This window comes from Thunnus thynnus, chromosome 15 (genome assembly GCF_963924715.1).
Source record: "Thunnus thynnus chromosome 15, fThuThy2.1, whole genome shotgun sequence".
Lineage (NCBI taxonomy): Eukaryota > Metazoa > Chordata > Actinopteri > Scombriformes > Scombridae > Thunnus > Thunnus thynnus.
In genome coordinates this window covers 19,533,290-19,556,362 of record NC_089531.1, presented here as the reverse complement: position 1 = coordinate 19,556,362, position 23,073 = coordinate 19,533,290, and the positions used below count along the sequence as shown (strand labels likewise).

Here is a 23,073-nt window from a genome sequence, read left to right as displayed (position 1 = left end):
AGTCTATGATGTAGCAGAAGAACATGTTGTTATGATTTAGGGTGGGCTGGGAACACTGTGGAAATAAGTTACATTAACTTTTAGTGTCTTTATCCTGTGTAATGCTTCAATTATGTGTTTTGGTTTTCCTCTTTTCTTTTTGTCTTGTTTTGTGAATATTTGGACAAATGTGTCATGTGTATGTTGTTCATGACAGTGTTATGCTGAATCATCCTTTAAACCATTAGTCATGTGCCGCAGTTTATGTATTAAAATGATGTGTCTTTATGTGTGTATGCAAGAGTGTGCATGCCATATATATAAATCTTATATTCAATATCAAAGCAGGCTGGTCCACACAGCTGTCTGCCAGAGCACACATGTACTACAGTGTGTGTGTGTGTGTTCTGTGTTTTATGTGTTTGCCAGTGAGGGCTGTTGTCCACTGGCAGGTCAGTGTCTGTGACATCTACAGTACATTAGCACACCACACAGACAGGTACGCTCTCTGTAAACTCTCTCTGTCTCACACTTCAACATTCTCTTTCCCTTTCCTTTCTTCTCTTCCCATTTTTCTGCCTCACACCCTCTCTCTCTTTCGTCACCTCTCTCATCCTCTCTCTGTTTTGCTTGTCAGGCCTGCCAGAGTTTGGTGCTGAGTGTTTGAGCTTTGGATCAGAATGCTAACGGGGCCATTTCGGAGTCTCTAAAGGGAGACGAGTGCTGGACAGAGAAAATGAATAACAGACTGTGCGAGCTGGAGTACAAACAAACAAATTGGACCGCTCCGTCTTGATGTGCCAGAGGGTTGGGAGTGTGTCAGTGTTTATATGTGTGGAGGGAGTGTGCCGGGGGAACCAGGCAGACGGTACAGGACTGCCGCAGCAGCTTAAATTTGCCTTGCATTGCAATGGTAATGGGCCATTTGTTCATTGGAAAGAGTTCAAAAGTTCTCTTATGCAACATGAAGAAAAGTGCTCAGTAAATATGTAGAGAGGTAAACATGTTCCCTTTTCTCAGTGGGTGAGGGCGAACCTTTCCACCTATGCTTAATGTCCGATGTTCTCTCTCCTTAAAACATTTGGTAAGCACTAAAGCACTTAAGCATTTGTTTTTAACCTAAACCATTTTCTGTACCTGCCATTACAGAACCGCCAACACGTTCACTGTTACCTGTATAAATTAGCAGCCCAGGTTCACTTTCTTGTTCCCAATAAAACGTGTGCAACCTCATAATTGTCAGCTGTTGGCGTCTCACTTCGTCATCATACAGCCGGTCAGACTCGGTGCTGCTGCACTCCCAGTCTGTCTGATGAGAGGCGTTTATCACACCTCCGATCTAAAAGCCTACTTCACACGTACACTCAACACACCGACTCAGAGTAAAAAGAGACATGAGATGCAGGTACTGAGAAAACACACTCTGTCACCTATCGCAGCCCATATCTCTCGCTTACAAAGGAGGACGTGGTGAAATTCCATTACAAGGGATGTGTCAAGAGCGTTTTACGTGCGAGTGGCCTGTGTCATGCAATCCTCTGATAGGCCCTTGGCGAAGCTGAAAAGATGTGACGGGCACAAAGGGTTGCTAGCATGAAGAGGAAATGGTAAGAATTAAGAGGTGGTTTTCTCCAAAGGAACTTGGCAACAGAACGAGTCGTCTCCAGGTTTCTTATGTAATGTAGGTAATTCCCCTTTGGTGCTTCATGGTGCTTGACAACATGCTTTGGAAAGAAATTTTCTAATTTATGTCATGCAGATGTTAAAACTGAGGAATAAACATAGAGAGGAAAAAAAACAACATTTTATCTTTATTCAGTATCTCCATAGGCTTTCTTGAGGAGACACCATGGACCTTTTCCAGCAGCAAAAGCTGTCAAAACAAGATGTGACACTTCAACTTCCAAACCCTCCATGGCTTTTAAGATATAAAGCCACTGCTCTGCAGGTCTGCAATGTACTTAGTGTCACAGCTGGGTTACACTGCTGTATAGAATAATCCATAATGATGAGATGTGGATGGAGGAATCTTAGTACTTGCAGATTTCTTTCCTCCCTTCCACAGTTCAACATCAAGTACTGTAGCACCTTGAATTGCTTCTTGAATAGCAGTTGCTGAGACATCCTGAATAAATATTTAATACATAGAACCTGACTGCTGATTGAGGCGTACTGACAAACTATCAATAATAGCGATATTCAATGATTTGAAGATGCAGATTTTCTTTTTTACAATTCTATATTTATGAATAAATGCATTTCATAAGGTAGGAACTACTATCCAGTCCATTATTTCTACATGACGACACAGTTAAAAAAGAATATTTGAGCAGAATTATAGTGAACGTGCATTTGTACCAAGGATGTTTACAGTATATTTTGACCTTCAGAGCTCTTACTGCTTAAAATTCAATTTGTTTGGGTGGATAACAACTCCAACTCAAACTTGGATACGCACATATTTATGCAGACATAAAGAGATGGATGTTACTTGCATAGGGAAGAGTAGCGTGACTAAATGAATCAAGGGCAACCTGCAGTCTAGACTCTCTTACTCTTCAAGTGCTCTTAGCCACAGTAAATAGAAAATCCAAGAAAGTGTACAGACAAGTCCATCATGCTTAGCTTAAGTTTCAAGAACGGAAATCAGATTTGTCTCGTCTCCTGCTGCCACTAAAATGTATTAAAATCTGGGAATGGCTAATTTGAACGCACATCAAGACCCTCTTCCTGCCAAAAGCTATTTTTCGACTGAAATTTTGAAAATAATTAATAGTGACAACAAGTCCATAACTTAGTCAAAAAGACGACAGGCTGCACAGTTGTTTTATGACTTTCTTACCCCTCGACAAGAGTCCTGTTGGCCAAGCGAATGCAGTGCTCCCACAGCACGTTAGACACAGGCAGCGGGATTCGCACATGTCTGGAAACATCACCCAGTCGCTTGTTAAACTGCTCGAACTCCTGTGAAGGTGGAAGAGAAAACAAAGACAAGGGCAATAAAAAGTTAACTAGAGTACAATCAATGTACCAGCTGATGCTTAAGTGTTCTCAGAGAGGATGGTGGGATCTCTATTCAGTATGCTTCAAATTATGTTATTATAAAGACATGTTAACAATAATGAAAGGTAAAAACTGGCTATAAGCTTGTGTAAGGTCTATTTAACAAACATAAACCTACATCCAATATAAGTCACTTAAATAGAGACAACTGCAGCCAAAAAAGGGAAAAATACAGCTATGGTTTGGTTTGGTTTCCTGACTGAAAGACATAAACAAAGACAAAGTCTTTATGAGCAACAATATATTTCCTCTGACTCCTTCACAGCTCCCCTGTGTTCCTGGATGACGCCCAACACCAGCTTCCCAAATCTTAACTTGGAGAAGCTGAGCAGTGTTATACAACTACCTCACGCTGTGAATTGCACAATGTAATTATTTACAGTCTGTGAAGATTAAACTGAATAAGGGGCTTGTATCAAACTCTTTTTGTAAATACTTTGGTCATTACATACTGTGCATACTGCACATATTGGTATGATTAAAACAGATGAATTAAGGCTAAATTATTTTTTCCCCTGGAGGAAGCAGCTTACAGTGTGTCAGTGTGATATTTTACTCTACTTTTAATAAGCTAGTTTAACGATATAGCAGTCTGGAGTGATGGACACATAAAATCCTGATGCACAGTAACAGACGGGAGGCAGGAAATATGAATCCACCAAGCAGCAAATCATGCATTAAACACTCATCATTTGTGCGGTGCTGAATATTGTATTCAAGTTTGAAACCATCTCTACTGGAAACATTTATACACTTTTTGACATGCATGCAAGCTCTTACAGCATATTCATCATCTGCAAATCCGTTTGGGCCATTTTTAAGTTATGACTCCTCATACATATTTTAGGTGACTTTTGACACCTGTGGTAACATCTCGGCATTGCAGATATCCCATCATTCCTTGACGTCAAAAATCAGTTTTAAAAAACAGGACACGAGTCATGAGGGTGTTGTTACAGCTTGTGTCTAAATGTAAGAAAAAGAGGAAATATCCCACAGGAAGATTCACTTGTTAAAAAAAAAAGAAAAGAAAGAAACGACTTCCCCTGAAAAATCTAGAGGGTTTTAGAGAAGGAAAAAGCCATTACAACTTTGCACAGATGAGAGTTACAGCTATGCCAAACACGTGTTGTACTCACTGCTGTTGCTGTTAAATTATGGATGAAATTATGCAATTATGATATTATGTCGCTGTTTATAAGAGAAATAAATTGCAGCATGTAAGGACAGTGAAGACATGTGATGGATTTGTTCCAAGTGTGTGCTCTTCAGTGTTAATAGACGTATGTCTGATGACTTTAATTCAAATTGCATCTGAATATAAGTCATGTACAACTTCCATTAATTTTGCACCCAGGAATGAAATGTTATCCATTCATAAACAGTCCCACAGTTTCTGACTTAAGCATTTTGTCGATGAAGTCATTCCGAGGCTCCAGCATTTCCTTGCCACTTTATATGCAAATCATTGCCATTGTTGAATGCAAGTGATCAACCTGAATTCATGAATAAAATATTGTCCAGAGTGCATGACAATAAAAAAAAAAGTGTAGCACACTCTTTTCAATCAATGCATATAACATAATCCATATGCATTATGTGTGTATGACAAGTTGTCAGAGCAAGCTATTAGCACCTGATGGAGGAAAGTACATGCTAGTTAGAATATGCACCATGTCAGTCCATCAACAGGACCATTTTGACACAGCCAGGCATTTAAACCAGGCCAGTGAGTCAGAGATTTGTCCCTCAGGCCATTTCGCTCATAAGCTAAATTAGCAAGGCTTAACTGCAGAGCTGCCAAAGCCAGACAAAGATCTATGAGCCATTCAGGAATTCAAGAGGTGAGTTTGAGTTCCTTTTTCATAAACCGATATATTTTTGCTTTGACTGGATGTCTGTATATTTAGTTACATATTTATTTAGTGGAATTTCAATAGCATCTGTAATTTAACACGTGATTTCATTAATGGCTACTAAAGACGTGCTGATGCATACTGTATATGGTGATTTGTATTGGCTTGGTCTGTTCATGATCTCCCCTCCGCAGCGAGCAATTCAGACCTTTCTGTCTCAAGAGTGTCAGAGGCGACAAAACTAGTGCCACGTGTCGTGCCCCTCCATGCAAAATGCATGATGGGATAAAAGGCCAGCATGCATAAAAACACACACATTAAGTGGAAAACTTCCAATTCCAAAAAATACTTCTGGGGCCTGCAAGCTCAAATGTCTTTAACAAAGCTGAAAACTTCAGGAGAGATCTGCATTCAACTCTCAACAGCTCACACATGTTCTAAATTATTCACCCTGTCCCAAATAATTAATATTAAAGGTCCCCAAATGAATTTAAACAACAAGAAACTTCAGAGCTTTAGAATTTAAGTGGAATGAGGAGTGATAGTTTATGTAAATGACACAGATGTTAAAAGTATAACCCAGATTGTATTTCATAAGTGCAACAAAATGTGAGGAAAATCCCCGCTAGATAGAAAAAAATCTATTACAGCTGCCTTTTCTGTGTTCTACTTTTGCATATTGTGGATATTGCATGACACCAGCAGGACGCAGTAGACAATTAATTGTCTGGGATAAAGAATAAACACTGGGACAATTCAGAAGTCCTCCAAAATGCAAAATATACTGAAACAGAAACAAGGATTTAAATATTGATACTAGTAGTCTTGGAATCATCATTTATATTCAACTGACAAAGAGTCTCACTGGCATAAATGATGCAACAAGCTTAATGGAAATATGTTTGCATATTATCTCTATAAAATGTGAGCAAAAGCTGCAGCAGTGATGTCTCCATCCTTGACTCTGAACACAGGATTAAGTAGCACAAATTAGGAAAAAAAACATTCAGTATTGTGGCTAATTTACATTGGTCTCTGAAAACTTTATCACACGAGACAAAGTTTGTACTCTTAAAAGCTGCACTCAACAACATTTTTATATTAATAATACATCAAATTAGTAAATATAATGTGAAAGTGGTCGCTTGTTATGACAAATACATATAAAATTATACCCTAACTCTGCAGTTCACCTCAGCTTTACGGAGTGTTTAAGTGTCTTTTAGCTCACTGTTTTGGTTTCACCACTCTTGTTTTCAGCCACAACAGGCAGCTGTTTTCAGTGAAAAGGCTTTGATAAATCTACTGTATACTACTTGCCCACATAACAGATAACAGACAAAGTTAGCGACTAGCTGGTGAACATTGTAGAGCATTTAGAAGCTAAACAGCCAGATATTTCCCTCGTTGAGTTGGTGGAGACCAAAAAAGAGGCCAAAAACAAAACTTCAACTGAATGCTAATGTTACAAGGTGATACATATGTCAATAATACTGTATGTTTACAGCTTGTTTTGCTGTGCCTATATCAATTAATGCTTCTTTAATATTTCAATTTGCATCATTTTAAGATCCAAAATGCTTGTGTCAATTCATTGTAATGCTTATTCATAAACCACTCATTAACCAACAATACATCACATCACACGTTACGTCAACACTCACCTACACACTTATGCAACATACCTTTAACAGGACGTCCACATATACATTGTGCTGTGACATTATCTCCCTAATGTCCCATTTAACTCCAGCCATCATGAGCAACATTTGTTCGTAGTCGATGGCCTTGGCTGCCACAATCCAGTATATTGGTTTCCGCAGTTCACTGGCTGTAGACACCGTCTGAGTGTAGGAGGGGAGAATAGATGTATATACATTATGTTCAACATGTTTCTGAACGTTACTTGAGCAGTAAATTGCGATGAGCCAGACATAAAGTCAAGGTCTCTTCTGAGATGAATACCCTGGGCAGGCAACATGATGTCATCCGTTGCACAATATAAAATTGCAATAACATTTCCAAGTGTGAAATCATAGGACATGACATTCATTTGATGTTTGGGGAAAACAGACCTGCGTATGTGTACCTGAACATTTCAAAATGTCAAGTGGACAATAATAGAAAAGCCTGGAAAAGAGTGGCCTGCTTGGTTATGAGTGACAGACAATTTTCTCCTTTGTTGATCGGGAACAGGACTCAATGCTGGGTTGCAGATACATAGTCATTTGTCTCTAAGAAGAAATTGGCTTTTAAAGAAAACCAAAAGCCAGAACGATGGCTACAAATAAAGGAGTGAATGCCACTGGAATATTTTTTTATAGGGAGCACATCAAAGACACTGTCAATATGTCACACAGTATTTTAGTTAGAAGATGTGTGTCGCTTTATAATTGATCTGAACCTCAGAAGTAGGCTCATGACAAGCTTGCAGAGAAATCACCTCATTCATATCGACTGGTAATTCTATTTGTTGTAATGGGTTTTTTCAAATAACTAAAAGACTAACACAAGTGGTGGTTATGGATCAATTGTTAACAGTGATTCTTAGAAAAAATCTTGACAGTGTTTGTTAAGAGCTGTTGTATGATTAAAATAAATCATAATGACAGGCTTGGTACCACTGTAATTAGATGTTTGGTACAATCCTACGTGTAGCTGACAACATGTTTAACAGTTACTGTAATCATGAGTATTACGCATACAATACCTGGGAATAAAACTGTTGCAGGAAGGGCTTCTTGGCTGCAGGCATCATTGTGTCCAGGTGGGATTGAAGGGACTCGAACTGTTCGGCCAAAAACACACTGCAAAAAGATTAAGACACTCATTTAATTCACAGTAGTAGCTTGATATGGTCTGCAAAATGTTTTGATGTGGCACATAATAAAATCATCATTGCTACACTATGTCTTGTTTTTCGATTACTTAACAGTGACACATCTATTTACAAGAGCTGATATTAGTTTTGATTGAATTCTTGATTTAATTATTTTGCTCAGTGCAATAACAGTGAAAAACACAAGAAGTGATATTAAATAAATTAAGCAGACACAACAGAGAGTACACACAAAAATAAATTTAAAAATGATTTATTTATTTATTTTCTCTAAATGATTGATTCTGGTTTGATGACCTGAATTGCAGTGACTGAAAATCAAAGACTGTAGTTGGGCTTGTTTAATGAGTTTTTCTTGTCTGCCACATCAGCAAAGTGTTTGGAAGAAAAAGTAAAGTCTTTGGATGCTCAGGTTTTTCAGATTTAGATCTGTTAATTTGAAAATATAAATAGATAAGAAATGTTTATCTGTACAATCTGGACACATTTCTCTACAGATGTTACAAATGGTTACTTAAATTAATGCTCCTTTGTACCCTCTGAGCATATTCTGTAAATTGTGATAGCTGCCGTTGCAGCAATCTAATATCTCTCCTGTGATCATTACAGATTAAACTCCAACGTTGTCACGGCATATTATGTTGTCACAATTATCCTCCGGTCCCTTTACTCTGTGGTCATTTTGCACCTGCCGAAAACTATTTCTGATTCCCAAAATGTTTAAGTCTCACCTCACAAGGCAAAGCATTATTTATGTCCAACATATCAGGCAGCAGTTTTTACAATGAATGGATTTCAATTATCCTTAAAAAATACTGAGGCCAAGTGAAGCAGCAGAGAAAGAAATGCAGGACAAAAAAAAAATCAATGCAAGACAGAACTAATACTCCCATACCACTGTGAATCCAGCTCTGACTAAATAAAGACCTTTAGACTCAGACTGATCGATGAAGTGTTAGCGTACACTAAATAAAAACTGTGGGAACATGTTTGAGTGGACTGGGATGGGTTGTACCAACTGGTCTTCACTAAGCCTGGTCCAAAGTTGGTCTTTGTTAAGACCAGTCTTTAGAATGAACTTTTCATCGGTTGCACCAACCAAAATTAAGTTCAGTCTTAACTAAGCCCGGTCTTAGCGATGCATGTCCATGTGAATGCCCACGCGACTATGGCTATTGCCTTGCAGTGTGCGTTGCTAGGACACATTGTTAATAATCCCCTGCGTCTTGCTAATTTGTAGCTAATCATTTCTTATTTGTGGCAATGTTATGGAGGATCAAAGAAAAATAAAAGGTAGTTTCATTGACTCTTTCATATTAAATTAACATGAGGCAATGGTTTAAAAGACAAAAAACGAATGGATCAAAGTCCTAAAATTGGTGCTATCCATGGTGCTGACACATTGATCAGGACAGATCACTGCACAAAGCAGAGCTGACCAAGATATGTGCCAATTTTAGGACTTCAATCCATTCACTTTTTTTGTTTATTTGTAACTTTCTTTTTCACTTGATTAAATGACCTTTAGTTTTAAAATTTTGTTTAGCTTTACCCTGTATTTTCCAAGTTACACAGCACATCTAAATGTTTACACATTTGTTCAATTATTCAGCATAAATTTGCAAACAAATTTTAGGCATGCAATGAATAATTCAGAATAAAGACAGCATAAAGACAATTATTGAAGTTTAAGTGGGAATAATGTAAGAAATTATAGTTTCTGTGCTAATTATAGCTAATTATAGTTTTTGTGCAAGGTAAGTTTTTTTGTTAGCAGCTGCAATGTGGGTGACAACCCTGCGTTGTTTGTATTAACAGTGTAATGCAGTAACTTTAACAGGGCAAATGGTCGCGGATCGAAACGAGGCTTCATAATAAAATATGACCCATTATACTTAAACAGAAGGAATTAGAAGTAAAGGCCTGCCTCTAATACAAGCCTGCTTCAAATAAAGGCCTGGTACCTTCTGCGGTGGAGGTAAATAAAGGCCCAGTCACTATCTGAGGAAATACAGTATGATTGTAAAGGCCATAGGACCTTTTTAAAATATATATTTTGTTATTTCACTGACCCCTTGCGATTACAACATGGACCACTAGGGGCCCGCACACCCCTGGTTGAGAAACAATGCACATTTTTATACAACATTGTGAATGCCTTCCAGGAAAAATGTATGGCATTATCCCCACAATCAAACTATTATTGCATCTTGCCTCTCTCTATTATAGTCAGCTCTTCAGAACAGCTATTAAGACTTTTGCCTTTGTTGGACAACATGCTCTATGAACTAGCTCTTTTAAAGCATAGCCTGGCCCCAAGACTAAGCCCCATGAGTGGCCTCTACATGCTGTACGTGAACCCAATTTGACCAAAATGGTTTGGACTGATTCAGCAACTAACAATGTTATATAGTACACTCCTTCCATTGGAGCTGAAAGCTACCCTGTCCCTTTGAACCTCTATCGTCCTGCTCCTTAATCAGCTGATAAACAATCTGGGTCCAGCTGAAACCAACTGGGAATAGAATTTACAGCACAGTAAGTTGGCAGCATGTTTAGGGTTTTCGCACAAGGATCAGCTGATGAATGGATACTAAAACTATGACAGCAGAGATTTAAGTGTATTTATAAAACACATCCCATTCAGATTTTGCAGTATGACGGCAACAATCAGAAATCTAGAGATTAAAAAAATCCAATAATCATATATTGGCCAAAAGTTGTTTCTTGTACATTTTTGATAATACTCCCTTTAATTCGTCTTTAAAAGAAATGTGACCACAATATACAATGAGCAGAACATTTTATACTTGGTGGGGACGGACCACCAGTTGTCTCTGTTTTCACTTTCTATCTACCACAAACTTTTTCTGAGCTGTTGACACAAGAAGACAACTTTTCAATTATGACGATTGATGTCTTTTTGCAGCACAAAATTTTGGATGCATGTGGATGTAACAGCCAAGTGATCATTTTTCTAAAATAATCTGCTCCTTTTAAAAAGGTTGTTTTTCAGTATCCAAACCTGGATACGCTTTAGATTTGGAGTGTGCTATTTCCAAATCAATCACTGCATGATTGATTTTTCCCATAATTACTGTAGATACGCTATAATTTAGATATTTCAGTTCAAGAATTTGCTACATTTATGGTCAATAAACAGACCATTTGTAATGATACTGTACTGCAGTGGATGCTGGGAACCTTAATAGAAATCCTTATATTGAAAGCAAGCATTAATCTGTGCTGTGTGATTAACACTAAATCTGAAAGCACAAATAAACCACATTAGTTCTTTTCACAGAGCTCAGAGAATCACATTACGGTTAGCTCGAACAGCTAGTGTTTACCTCTGCAACGTGGTGTGGTGTGAAAAGAAGCACACCCTGCAGTTCACACTTATCTGATCACGCTTGTTTAAATTTGACACTACTGAACAGCTAGAAGGGCAAACAACAGCCAGAGTGTCACTTCACAGCACTCATATCTTTGAGTTGTGCTCAGAGGTCTCTAATGCTAAGGTTTGTCCACTTCAGTGAACAACTCTGAGCAGCTCTTTTGTGAAGACAATGTTTAAAATTGCATATGCTGAAGATGTCAGAGGTGATCACAGTACACACTAAGGTTAGCTGGTACTGTGCCTTTTCTAATAGCACCTTTTTAGACAGAAAGAAATGTTTCATGCAGGCCTGCCCAGAAAAAGTCTGTCTCCTTTCTCATCAAGAGACTAATTTCCTTTCAAACTTTACCAAAGACACATCACCTCAGTACTTCAGCTCTTTTGCTTTCATTATTCTTCTGAGCTTGTTGCCTGCTTCTGATACTTGAAAAACTTTGTGAGAGTGTAAGCCTATTCAGCATTTGTTTTTTGCAGCAGTGTCGTCTGGGCCCATAGTATTCAGACTTTCATTATAAAGCTGTTGTACACTAATTATGTATGATGGCATTCATGAGTAGTGTATTTGGAAATACTCAACTGAAAGAGGGAGAATAACTACACAGGCAGAGCAAGAGGGAGAGAATAAATCAGCAAGCAAGCAGCTGATTGTGAGTTTAACACAAACAGCAAATTACAGGGAGAAAGCAAGGAATTCTATTTAGGGATAAAATAAGTCTCTCCATCTCTCTATCTTAATATTTTTCTCTTTCCAGTTAAATAGGCTTCACGTTGAAAACAATAATGCCACACAATCCAGTTTGATCTCTGAAGGCCAGGCTGTATGATGCTGCCTAATGAAATTATGACCACCTTGAGGTGACGCAGCAAGCGGTGAAACAGCCTCTTTACTTGATCAGAGAAAACACTTTGTTGAACAACAAAGTGATGTAACTGACATGTTACATCACAGGACACACAAGTGATGACATGGGACAAGCAATGCTGTAATATTCACTAGGTCAAGTAGCAGCAGCAGCAGAGGAGTAATCACTGATACTGTTTGTGTGGTCTTAAGGTGTAATAACTGTACTGTGTTGTTTCTGTTTACTTATTTGAATGGTAAATGGACTGTACTTGTATAGCGCCTTTCTAGTCTTCCGACCACTCAAAGCACTTTTTACACTACGAATCCCATTCACCCATTCACACACATTCATATGCTGACTGGTACAGGGGCTAACATCCAAGGTCCCAACCTGCCCATCAGAGGAAATCTAATCATTCATATACACTCACACACTGCCATCAGGACCAACTCGGAGTTAAGTATCTTGCCCAAGGACACATCGACATGTGGACTGGAGGAGCCAGGAATCCAACCACTGATCTTCCAATTAGTGGACGACCCGCTCTACCTCCTGAGCCACAGCTGCCCCTATTTAAGTTATTATGCACAGTGATTACATGTGGTTGTACTGGGGTGTTGTAGAGAGTACTTACAGAGACTCTGTGGCCACCACTCTCTGTGCCAGCCCATAAAGAGTCCCACTGTTAGTGAGGACAACCAGTTGGCTGAGATGGGGGCTGGGCACCTTCTCCTTCCTGTCCTCTGTGGGGCCGTGCACACCTGCATTTTCCCCCACTGCCTCCTGAAAGACACACAGATGGATGGACAAGTTAGCATTCAGTTAAAAAACATATATTTATTGTATTTTTGCATTTTTGATTTTGAGAAAACTAAGAGAGACAGAATAATTGATCCTGGAAGTGTGCCCTTCAGGATGGCGGCTGACTCTGCACAAACATTCAAACAAATGTATGTTAAACCACCTATTTTAATCTCATTCAGCAAGACTCTTGGCTTCCCATCACTTCAGGTCAATTAGCCTCCAGTTTTGAATTGCGTGAGGTGCTTGGACCCCTATATACTTGCTTGCAAGTCTAGTTATTATTATAATTAATATTATGGTTATTAGAAATAAATAACAAATCATTTATTACTATCAGTGTTAATCATAAAACTCTGTTACGGTTTCTGAGGCAGTGCTGCTGTGCAAGATCATTGTCAAATCGTTAGTTTCACAGTTGACCTGACATAATAAATGTTTCTCTCTTAAAATGAAGACAAAATATAGCTGTATGCTCGTAGGTAAGCATAATCTGAAATTCAATCGACCTTGTGGAACTCAGTCACATCCAAAGCACACACGCTCTAAAATTCTGCTGACCCAACACTCAACAGCCAGCATTTATCTCTCCTTTTGATGTATTCCACTACACCTCTCCATCCTGCAACGCTTTTTATCCTTTCATTTGAAAAACAATTGAAAAAAGAAAGATGATTTGAACCTAAATCCCTTCCCATCAATCACAATAATCGATATCTACATGTAAAGCCATTGAGATTCCATAGAGCAGTGCAGATTATTTTCTATAAAACATTTCTAGGTGATGTAACACATTGGCATTAGCCCCCTAAAACCGCCTGTGGCAGATCAATAGCAATCACACAGGTAATGAACGACTGGGAGCTATTAATGCTGTACCATATCATCCACTTACGGACCACACTCCTGTGCAATCTGGGTCTAATATTGTGTACTAGCACGGACAACCAGAGGAAAGCTTTTATTACTGAGACTGCACCGAATAGCCAAAGTGGATACAAGCTATTATAGAACAAGGAAATGTGTATATCAAAGCATATCCATATCTGAAACACTGAAAGTATGACTTCATAAGACATGAAAACTTGTGTGATAACAAGCCTTAATGTCACTAGTTCATCATCACTGAAAACTACAAAGAAAGTTAATACATAGAAAGTCTGGAAAATATCTGTGCTGTGTTGTAAAACAGGCAGTGATGTGTACAGTTTTAAGAAGATGACGTCTTAACTCCCTCTGACAGCCATCTATCCACTAAAGATATATTAGCAACTCAGCATACAGTACAAAAATGCACACTATGCACCTCCTTTTGCAATTTATTGTTAAGACCTGCTAGAACTATACTGTCTCCTCCTATGTGAGAACTGCAACCTTTCCAGAACCTCTGAGTTATCTCTCCGCATTCAATCAAACCTTCAGTGTTGCAGAAACCATTATCAGTCTGAAATAAAATTTTATCACATTCAGAAGATACGCATTAATTATATTACTTTTACGGCACAGGGGAATTAAATGGCTTCCCCATAGAGAGTGCAGTATATCTCTCTCACAAGCACATCTGCAAATATAAATAGTGTCACTATTTAAAAGTCAGAACCATGAATAAAACAAGACATGAAATTTCATGAAACACTCTTTGGCACAGATGGTAAAATGAAACATAATACACCTTTAAACAAGTTCAGTATGAGTAAGTTAATAATAATAATAAGGATATTTAATAAGGATATTTCTTACATTGTTAAACCACATGCAACATCAGATTACATATTAAAAATATGATTAGTACATTGTTACTGTCTGATTCACCGGCAGCAAATTTCCCTGTTCTGAAAGGAGAGTATAAAAATGATACACTGATCTTTTGTCCACTGCAGACTTTCTCTTCTTTGTAAAGAGGCTGCAGTGCATTCATACGTTTATACTGAAGCAGAACCTCTCGTCTACACCAAAGCACCCACAACTTGGCTTGTACACAGTTGAGGTTGCTGAGATTGTAGTTATTCTAAACTCAGAGCAAAGAAAATACAACTGTAGCTCCGAATCAGAGATGCGCTTTCTTGCTTTTCTAACTTATTATTTTAATCATTGAACTGTATTGATACTTAATTTAATATACTTTGATGCTTATATTTTCAAGAATGTGCGTTAAAAAAAGTTTGTACATGTGGTGTGGCACGTCTTACTGGCGTGACAACAACATGTCATATCACAACTTGGAAACACTCAGGCAGGATTATTGTTAAGATTTTCATGCTGCAAATAAAACCATTTCAAGCTGGGAAAAAATTCCTCAACAAAAACTGAGATGAGAGGAATGCAAGTTTATCATTTCAACATTTTTAGTCTGCCAAGACTAATATGAATTTATCCTTCAATAATTTGTCATTCTTGCTATTCAGACGACAGTACTGTGTAATCAAATCCACTTGAAGCTACAACGTCGGTATGCCAGGTCACCAATCACTGTGAAGGGTTAAAGCCACCAGGAGAACACATCACAGCACATAAACACAACAAACTCAGTGGTTATGGAGTTAATCCAGGAAGGCCATTAGTGCCCAATTCCAACAGTGACAAATGATTTAAGATTTGGAACATGATGAAAACTGTTCAGCAGCTGCTGGCGGTAAGCAACAGCAGATAATGGATGAGTAAATAATGAAAAAAATATAGCGATCACTTTTCTTTTACTAGGTATTAAAGATTTCTTTATCAAAATACTCAACAAATCAGAAGAGTGATGAAAACATGCACCTGGTTACATCTGGACAGCAAAGCCACTAATAGCTTTTTGAAGTTAACTACAATATCTCTTTGACTAGTTTCATATGTGAGCTTTCTCCTGTTGGGGACACAAGGTAGGGGTTACAAAAGGTAAACCCAGAGGATTTTCAGTATGAGAAAGACCTCATTACTTGCAAGCCAGCCTCCAAATGCGCCCGTGGGAGGAAATCAAAATTGAAGACTTTTAATATACCGTATGACGTCTATGCTCATGTTTGCTTTGAATGATGTGTATTTGAACACGACTTAGGTAAAAAAAAAAAAAAACATCAGGAGGTTTTTCTTTCCCACCCTAGATGCCCCTGTTGAGCGGCCACCTCTGCTGTCGAACATCCATTTGCATTTCTTGTCTCTTATCACTTTTCTTGTTCCCTTTAATTCTGCTATATCACACTGACTTCTATCATTGAGCTGCAATATGAAAGTCACAGAGGTAAGTTGCGTATTCTCCTTTGCATGAATCACATCAATTAAGCTTTGGTTGCTTTAGTCTGACATTACAGCAAAGTTTGGTTGGGTCTATTTTTAATCAGGCCACATGAGGCTTGACCTTTCATTGACTGTACCCCTGCAGCATAAACACTATGCAAAAAAGGAGAAGCAGGCTTCTGAGAGACTGTCAGGAGAAAGTTGTGTTTCAGGGGATTGCAGGGCTTCTTCAGGTGAAAGCAATGGCTAGACTGTGGTGTAAAAAAGGTGTAACCCCCCGCCCCCCACACACACACACACAAAATCAGAAACAAAGTATCATCCATGACATTTGGAGGATTTGATGTATCCACTTTTTCAATTCTGAAGAAAAGAAAATGTTTTTTTAGCAGCTTGTAGCAACCTCAAGAGGGTTTTACCTTTTCACCTGTTTAGGATGACACACATACAGCATCAGCCCTGAGTTCCTACTTCATGTTTATTAGTTCATTAGATGCTTCATCTACAATCATTATGTGCTCAAAGTGGCAAACATGATTTGATAGAATAGCATTAACATAATTTCCTGCTGTTGCTGTCCTTTGGAGCCCCTGAATATTTAAATGATTTTTGGGGATAAACATGCAAATCATGTCTGATATGTAGAATGAGATCTAGCAGGTTGAAATGATAGATTAAAAAAAAAAAAAAAATACTCACACACTATTCCAACGTTTCTGCCTGTTACAATTTGCAAATAAATGCAAAATAGGCAAAGATCAAGAAACTCATTTCTTTCCATAAATTAATTCCAACAAATGAGAGATTAAACATATTTTTGTCTTCATAATCCTGTCGCAATTATGACTCAAGCACAGTAATCTTTGTGGTTGTTGGCAGACATGTGCCGAACTGCAACTGTATGAATCCTCAGTTTCATCACAGCAAACAGGTATAATGTAACTTCATGATTCATACATCAGAAACATCTGAAAATAGCTTCACATACACAGTATAAAGGCAGCAACTCTTCAGTCATCAATGCGGAGACCAACCAATTGTAGTTTAAACTTTGTTATTTAATATCCTGAAAGATAAGACTGAAAAAACAATTACAATTTCACTTTGATTGTGATGAAACTCGATCAAAGTGACAAATGAGTTCAGTGAGATTAAAATCAACTAACTCCATGTGCCTGCTGCATTGCCAAGTACTGTACGTGCGAAAGAACGCCATATTGTACAAATTAGGCCTGACTAGATTTTTCAAAGTCATACGAGGGGCTGAAGAATGGGGGATGAAGTAGATCTTTCCATACGGCATGACTTATAGTGAAGAGGTCATACTTCATTTGATTTACATTCTGCAGCTGCGGAAGTTGTTTAGGAGGACGTTAAACCTGAGTTGCACTTTCTCTGCTATTCCAGTGAGATAAATAGTGATTTTTATTTATTTGCACAGTGCAGTGGAGCGCATCTGTTATATAGATCATATAGACTCATGATTAATTATTTTCAGTATTTGCTATTAGGTGATTACTGCTAGAATGCCTACTGCTCTGTTGGTTTTTTGCTATTTTAATTACTTGTTTTTGCCTTATTATTATTGCTTATCCTTGATCTACTGAACACTTTATGTAACATTTCTGGCACACTGATAGCATACGAAATACATAAAAGACTCTATGTATATCTGTGGCTATACAGAGTGTATACACATATTCTATGAAATCATAGAAAATATAATTCACAGAAAATATAATTGCCCTAAAAAGGAGCTGTTAATTTGCTACCTGCAATCATGCATCATGCTTCATCAGTTTGAAATTGAAACGTTGAGGTTTTGGTCATTAGTAAATCCCCTCAAAGTAAATTTATTGTTAATAGTTTCATATTCACAATGAGAAAAGGAGAGGAAAGGAAAATCAAACTTTTGACAAGCGCAAAACGAACATGAATTTGGTGTTACGTCATGTGCATCCAGGCATGGTAAAACAGTTCTACAATGAAACGCTCCCAAATTGCATTTGTTGCATTTGCCAGAGCGATCTCAACATCGGAGCCAAATGTTGAGCTCACACACTCAGCAGACACTCACAAATCACACAACTTTTCAGAGGAATTTTTTATAAATAGCCGGCGGCTGCTTACTCTCTATACTGTACAACTGACATCAGTTTGGCAGGTTACGGGAAGATGAATATGACTGTTTTTATTTCACACTGTGAGAACATTCACCCCATTGTAATATGATAAATGGTCATCAACCTCTGACTGAGTTTAACACTGACAGAGACGCTGGGTGTGAGAGACCTCTGCAAATACATTTGAAAGATTTGAAGACAAAAAAAATATCATCATGTGTAAGCAGTGTAGCCAACCATGACAAACAGTAAAAGAAAATAGAACTGTAGTATTACTGTATTAAGTCTAGCTGGACCATTTTGTCACAATAACTGCTGTAAGCATTTCCTCTACAAGTAACCTGCCCTCACATCAGACCACTGATGAGGTATTTCTCTTTATAGCTCACACACTGACTCATATCACAAAATCACAAACACTGTTGGCTGCACATTGCTGTGTCTGTGTGAATAAAGTAAAAGGTACAATGAAAAGGTACAATATTTGATCTAAATGTAAAGGTGTAACTCCACAATCAAAACAGATTAGAACCTGCTACCCCTTCAATTGTTCAAGTGATTTAATACACAAACAAACGTAACGTTTTCAGATTTCAGCAACATTCATAAAAACCTGGCGTAAAATGGGCCTGTAACTTGGCATATGATCAGCTTAGACACATAAAATGCAAGAGCTGGGAAGGTTTTCTTCATTCTGTGGCAATAGTAGAAAAAAAAAATCTATTTAGTCTATTTATTATGTTTTGGTTTTCGGTACATTTTGAAAGGCTGGCAATTCTACAGACCAATAGCCACATTAACAAGTGAGGCCAAAAGTAGATTTCAAGCCCGGCAGGTAATAAACAGGTTTGGCATTCTCCAAGGAGGATGCACTGCAGGGTGTAATTTGTTCAACACCGATGCAGAGGAACAGAAAGCAGTCAACTGATAAAAAGACGCTGAATCGAGTTACTGATACACAAAAACAAGCTGCGAGGCCCACTGAAGCCTGCTCCTTTGAAGCTGTGCTCGGAAAATGTTCACTGGTGACCTCAATGACAGGAAGTAGAGTATATCTTTAGAAAATGTGTTAACAATTCCATCCACGTTCCTCTCTGCTTGTTTTATAAGATACTTTTTAATATGCTTTCTTTAAAGAAGCTCCACTGAATGAACCTACTGTAACAAAGCAGAATGTTAATGAATTAATTCATTAATCTATCTGTTTGGGAGTAATCTATGCAATTATGTTAATTATTTAAATCAGGAGAGTGGTAGTAGGAGGTCTTCACTCATAAAACAAGAGTTCAGATTTCCTTTGCACTTACACTTGAGGCAAATCTGCCATAATTTAAACTGTTTGTTTGAGACAAAAGGAATCATCAAATATGAAACAGCTGAAAGAGATCAAGACAATAATGTAGAATGTAACAACACTGTGAATACAGCTTGAAAAGAAATTCACAACACCACTACCAGCAGCAATATTTCATAGTGTGGCACTCGCACTACTATGATAGACTTCCCTTGTAGTTCACAACATTTACAATGAGGGATTTTATCCAATGCTGCAACCCAGAACGGCTTCAAACAGCAAAAGTACAGGCACATTTCTTAATCTTTATCATTACAAAACATCAGTCACAACACCTAGAAGTAATATGTCAGCCAGGAACAACTTAGCTGTTCAGTTAAGAAGAAATAGGGTAAAATTAGATAATGAAGTTTGTTATGCTTCATATCTCCCACTCAATTACTCAACATACTGTACAGGCTACATGACCTGGGACAAAAACTCACAACCTTTGTTGCCATTTGCAGGTCATAATTTTGTTGAGGTATCTAGTATTTATTGCCTTATTATGATTTTTTTTTAATTCATTTGAATAATGAGAGATAATGGTGTTAATATTCTTAATTGTCAAAGTCACTCAAAACATACTTTTAATTAGTGGTTAATTATTTAATACGTTAATCAGTTACCTGATAAAGCCAGTTCATTCTAAAAATGTAAATGAGACCAGTAGTGGACATAAAAAACCCATTGGAGGCATTGGATTTAAACTATCAATTACTTTCATAATTGACTATTCTACAGTTAATTCTGTTGATTAACCTGGTAACCAAACAAGAATACTTAAAGATAAGCAAAGTGTTAATATGAGTTAGTATTAGACAGAATAGGCCAGGGCTCTTAAATGAACATTTACTGTTCTCCTTGTGGAAAAGCCACATATATATACTATTATAGCTTGTCATACCAACATTAAATGTGGCCCTTTAGTCTGCGCCATAAGCTCACTGCTAGCGTGGCTGAGCAAAAGTTAGCGAGCATCACATTGAACTGCATAGGACTGGCTAAGCATTTTGTAAAATTACAACCAAGTCCATATCAAAGCATTTTATTAATCTCCACTGTCTATAGCCACAGCCAATGTCATCCATTTCATTACACTTTGAATACTTAATATGAAAAATAATCAAAGTTCATCAGTGAGTTTTGAATGAAAAAAATGTACTTCTGCCTACTGTATTAGAGAAAAAGGAAATATCTGAGTAAGTGTGTGAATTCTCAATATAATCTGAATTGAAGTAACAAAATGGGGGCAAAATAGCAGGGCTAGAGCTTTTCTTTGTGAGCTCACCGTGTTTTAATTATCTGTCTGGCGTTGGAGCTTAGATAGAAGTGGTCTTTGAGTTAATGAACCATTTTAAAGACCTTTTTACTTATTGCTGAGTAAAATACGGGGCTAAAACCTCCCTGTGACAGAAAGATAGCCTCAGTCTTTTGTTAGTTTTTTTTTTTTTTTTTTTTTTTTAAATAGTGACCACTTTGCTCCTGGATAACACTTATCAAAAGTAATTTCCCAAGCATACTAAAGTAATGCAAACCTTTGACTTACAGGATGTTAATATACTGTACATCTGTTACATATGTAGATATAACTAAAGACTTAGGTTACTCTTCAATGTACAACGTTGAAGAGGAAAACACAAGTACTGCCTCTCTCTTCTTTCTCTCTATCTTTTCTCATCACAATTACCCAGAGAACAAGTTGATGTCTTCAAATAGCTTTTTTTGTCCAAAAACCATTAAAAACCCAAATATATCAACATTAGCAAATCCTCACATTTGGCAAAATTGGAACCCGTGAATTTCTGGTATTTTTGCTTGAAAAAAGCATTTAACTGATTATCAAAACTATTAATGCGATACTTTCAGTTTGACTCTTACGATCGTTAATGAAATCTCTTCGTGTAGGGAGCGGTAGATGTTAAACACTTACAACCACCAAGAAAGGAATGCTACAATTAGGATTCACATCACGTTTCAGAGCTTGAAACAAAACTGAAATTCAATAATCTGAGGCAATTATATATTTATAGAAAATAAGCAAATGAATGGAAAATATGTGAATTGCATAAACAGATCCAATACATTCTTGTTGTATCTCTTTTTTGCACTTACGCTCATATTTGCTTTGGCCAACAATGTTATTAAAGCTGGCCACTAGCCATCATTCAAACCAAATACATCTGTCTCAATACCTAAACATATCTGACAAGTTTATTCATGCGTACGGTCTTCTGTTTAATTTATGACCTAAAACATCTTTCTTTCTGTCCACAGTCACATCAGCTACATTTAAGGACAAACTGTTCTCTTGGACTCTTTGTTTCCTCGTCATTTTTGAAGACTGTAGTGTTAATACTGAGAATACAGCCTGGAAGTCATACTGTAGTGTGTGTCCTCACCGTCAGGCACTGATAAGACTTTATCAGTGATCAATAATTATTGTGAATGTTACAAAACAGAATCGAGTGAGTCAGAATGTGGAAGTAATGGCACCGATCAGGGGGAGGTAAATATAAAATAAATATAAAATAGATATTTCTGGTAGTTGCAGAAAATAAACACACATGCAAAGACAAAAACAGCATAGAGAAAAACAAAAAAAAAGGATGGAAAGGATTATCAGTGCTTCAAGAGACATTTCACCGCAACTGCAATACAGTTTATAAAATGTTTTCAGAGCCAAACCATAATTTGATTGGGAATTTTGGAGAGCAGCATCACCCCAAAAGCCTTTGGGAAGAATTTCTTACTTGATTCTGTCAGCTTTTGGTAACATCCAATAGTTGAGGAAGAACAGCTTGCCTAAACATCGACTTCAACGTCCTTGAGGACCTTTGTGTTAAGTGGACAGGCAAACGGGAGTACAAAATTTGTTTCTGTCTGCAAGATATTAATGCCAAAACATTTTTCCCCATGTGGACTGACAGCATGGTTAAGTATGAAGATGTCAAACATCAAAGCCAGGGAGCTTATCTACCCTGGTGTAATGATTAGAAATTAAGCCCTGGAATTCCCATTGAAAAGAAAACTTATAAAAATGAACGTCCAGGGAGGAATTTAAAAACAGCTATGAGCAAAGCTTTGAATGAGAGTGGAAAACAGGGATTCATCAGTAGCATGACAACTATGTATCCCTGCTGTTTTCCTCAAACAGATCAAAGACAACAGAATGAGATATTTACCCAGCTGTATACGCACATGTACAATAAGTATGACGAGTTTCTGCTTTGCTTTATGGTATTCATATGAGACATGTGAACCCTTTTCCATAATGCATCAGGGAGAAAGTGACACTGAAGCTCAGCATCGATCAGGATGAACAGTGCAGGATTGCAGGCAGCTTCCACTCCAAGTCTCAATTCTCTGTATAATTTTGACTACTTGCAACTTAACATAACTTCCTTGGTGTTTTATTGAACACAAAACACCCAAAAAGCTTAATTTTAGCAATTTCAATAGAACTCTAATGCAAGTGTGCACTAGTGATGCAAACTAGAGATATTGTCTTCCTCATTACACATAAATAGCCACCGTCTGCATTGCGGGCCATGGCTTTCACTTGGCTCCAACAAATTCTCTGTTTTTCTTAAGTGCTGAGTCAGCCCACCTCTG

The 23,073-nt window shown here is 37.6% G+C and overlaps 1 protein-coding gene across 2 annotated transcripts in view; it reads right to left on the bottom strand.

Moving 5' to 3' along the window:
* Positions 1-23,073, bottom strand: part of vps50 (VPS50 EARP/GARPII complex subunit) — a 112,069-nt gene that overhangs the window by 2,681 nt on the left and 86,315 nt on the right. For both annotated transcript variants that reach the window (XM_067611207.1, XM_067611206.1), the window contains 4 exons: positions 12,617-12,765; positions 7,609-7,705; positions 6,584-6,742; positions 2,822-2,943 (listed from right to left, as the gene is read on the bottom strand). In XM_067611207.1, coding sequence (XP_067467308.1) covers positions 2,822-2,943; positions 6,584-6,742; positions 7,609-7,705; positions 12,617-12,765 — 527 coding nt within the window. The remainder of the gene's footprint in view (positions 1-2,821; positions 2,944-6,583; positions 6,743-7,608; positions 7,706-12,616; positions 12,766-23,073) is intronic.